General features: G+C 35.1%; 1 protein-coding gene across 1 annotated transcript; it reads right to left on the bottom strand.

Annotated features, from left to right (window-relative positions):
• Nucleotides 1-623: 623 nt before the first annotated feature.
• On the bottom strand, nucleotides 624-1,295 carry LOC128132289 (uncharacterized). The gene is made up of 2 exons (XM_052768803.1): nucleotides 1,055-1,295; nucleotides 624-967 (listed from the first exon to the last, which is right to left on the bottom strand). The coding sequence occupies exons 1-2, from the start codon at nucleotides 1,293-1,295 to the stop codon at nucleotides 624-626; spliced, it is 585 nt and encodes a 194-aa protein (XP_052624763.1).
• Nucleotides 1,296-2,843: the final 1,548 nt, after the last annotated feature.

The raw sequence follows: 2,843 nt of genomic DNA, 5'->3' as shown, positions 1-2,843 counted from the left end.
CGAGAACTAAGAAAATCAAAAACTGCAGATCTTGGGTGACCGAGGCAGTTGTGCGATGTTGTAGGAGAGACTGTGTGAAGAGCTATCGGTGAGGATGATGAACTTGGATTAGGTGGAAACAGGTACAGGTCACCGGGACTGTTGCATCTAGTGAGGTGTGCCTTCGTGTAGAGATCCTTCAAAGAAATGCCATAAGGATCAAACTCAATGGAAACATTATTGTCACGACTGAATTTTCTAACGGTTATTAAATTTTTGATAATGTTGGGAACATGATAGACATTGTTTAGAAAGTAGGAACGATTAAGAAAGGAAATAATAGATGAACCATGACCTTGAATTGGAATATTATTGCCATTGCCTACTAAGATATAACGAGGTTTACTTAAGAAATATATGTTGGAGAGCATACCCGAGTCATTAGTGAGATGTGCAGTTGAACCTGTGTCCATGTACCAGGTATTATCGGGTGGCTGGAGTTGCATGGTGTGAATAGCATTGATCAGGTCCGTAGGGGTCATAGGAGTACCCTGCATGTTAGTTGAAGGAGTTGTGTAATGTGCCTATGGAAGATTAGATGGTTGTCGCTGGTGAGGACGAGAAGGACCCGGACCAAGTAGTCCCTATTGAATAAATTGAGGAGGTGTTGTTGGGTAAGGGCATGGAGGCGAGGTTAGTTGACTAGCAAGATAGAGGGCTGCTTGTTGCCATGGATTTTGTTGAGTGTAGTTTTGTTGCGTGTAGTGGGACCGACCACGACCTCTTCCTCTATAGCCACAACCACCACCACGATGACCCCCACCTCTATAGCCGCCACGATAGTTGCCCTGATCACCATGATCGCTTCTGAAATTGCGACTGGTGTTGTTGTCACTGTTCTGAGAGTGAACATGAAGGTTAGGAGAGTCAGAAGTTTGGGTAGCAAAGGCTTGGGGAGCATGAGTATCTTGTTTGTTCCCGCGTCTTTCTTCCAAGAGTAGTTAGGATTGAGCTTTATTAAAGGTGGGAAGTGGATCGGATTGTTGGATGATGGTGGCGATTGTGTCATAATTACCCTTGGTTAGACCTGAAACAAATTGTAGAACCATCTTTTGCTCAGATACAAGATTGCCAACATTAGTTAATTGATCAACAAGGTTTTTCAAACAAGCACAATATTCGGTGACACTGGCAAAGGCATCTAGGCGTGTGCTGGTGAATTGTTCTTCAAGGTAGACTGCACGAGTAGCTTTGTTGTCCTGAAGGATTTCAGACAATCGATCCCATAGTTGTTGAGCAGCAACGCCAGGCTTCATGATGGTATGAGCGAGTTCTACTGAAATTGTGGCATAGATCCATTGTTTAACAAGGGCATCTATTCATAGCCATGTGTCTTCATCGACATCAGCAAGGCGTGGGGATTTGGGTTTGATGTGGTCAAGAACATTGTAGGCACAAGCTTGAATTTGAAACAGTTCTACCCATGATGCATAATGTGCGTTTGTTTGATCAAGAATGAGAAGGATAGAGTTCTTGATGTTATTGACTCCAAACACAGGATGAAAGGGGGTTTTAGAAGAGGAGTTATTATCTTTGTCTGGCATGTCGTCAACGATAGAAGGAGGCACCAAAGAAGGAGACGAAAAATTTAGGGTTAAGGCTCTGATACCATAAAGATTGGTAAAACCCGTTCGCCTTTCTCATTAATTGAACACGTGTGTGTGTGTATATATATATATATATATATATATATATATATATATATATATATATATATATATATATCAAGGTTGTAAAAATTGTTTGACGGTAGCTCGACGGTCGACTGGTGTTAAGAGATTAATCGGTCTTGGCGGGGATTAATCGAGGATTAATCGGGGACCATAGATTATTAATAAAATACTAAATTAATTAAATATTAATATATCTTAAGAAAAACAAGTACTTCAAAATTAGAAAATAAGAAAAATTGTAATTTGGAAATTTGGAAATTTGGAAATACGAAAATATGAACATTTTGGTATAATATTTGAAATTTTGGAGTGAAAAAAGAAAGGTTGTTTTTTGAATTTTTTAAAATTTTTTTGACCTTTTTTGACATTTTTTTTTTACTTTTTTTTGACTTTTTTTGGTTTTTTCGATTTTTGTTGACCAATTAATCCCGCCAAGGCCGATTAATCCCACCAAACCCGATTAATCCTAAATTTCCGATTAATGCCCTAATCCTCGACGGTTGGAGAACGCCAAACGATTAATCCACAGTTTCTGCAAACATGATGTATATATATATATATATATATATATATATATATATATATATATATATATATATATATAGGGTTAGGATTAAATATGAATCACAAATATTGTGTGAATGTATAACCAAATTCTAGCCACTAAATTAAAAGAATGAAAGGTTATGATCTTAGGGTGCATGTTATTAATATGAGATACCATTTACTATATAACCTACACTTAAATTCATATTAATGAAAAATATGACATTTTAATAAGAGAGAGAAATAAACATTACCTTTATTTATTTATTTTAGGCAAAACAAGTCAAATTAAATAATAAAAAATCAAACAATTAAATATTCAAATTAATATTTTTTATGAATCACCAATTAAATGTATGCATTCATCAAAAATTTAAATTACCGATTATTAAAAATATTCTTAAAAAATGTTAGATTTATATGTATATGATAATAACATTCTTAAAATAATTGGGCTTTAGTGCTTTACTTCTTCACATTTATTCATTATTACACATACATTTCATTAATAATACATGAATATAAGTGAATATATTTTTGACGATTCCCTAATATTAATGGTTAATAATTGATTTTTTTTAATTA

The sequence above is a fragment of the Lactuca sativa genome, chromosome 2 (genome assembly GCF_002870075.4).
Source record: "Lactuca sativa cultivar Salinas chromosome 2, Lsat_Salinas_v11, whole genome shotgun sequence".
In the NCBI taxonomy this organism is placed as follows: Eukaryota; Viridiplantae; Streptophyta; class Magnoliopsida; order Asterales; family Asteraceae; genus Lactuca; species Lactuca sativa.
Note: the sequence above shows the minus strand (reverse complement) of the source record. Positions and strands in the feature narration are given on the sequence as shown.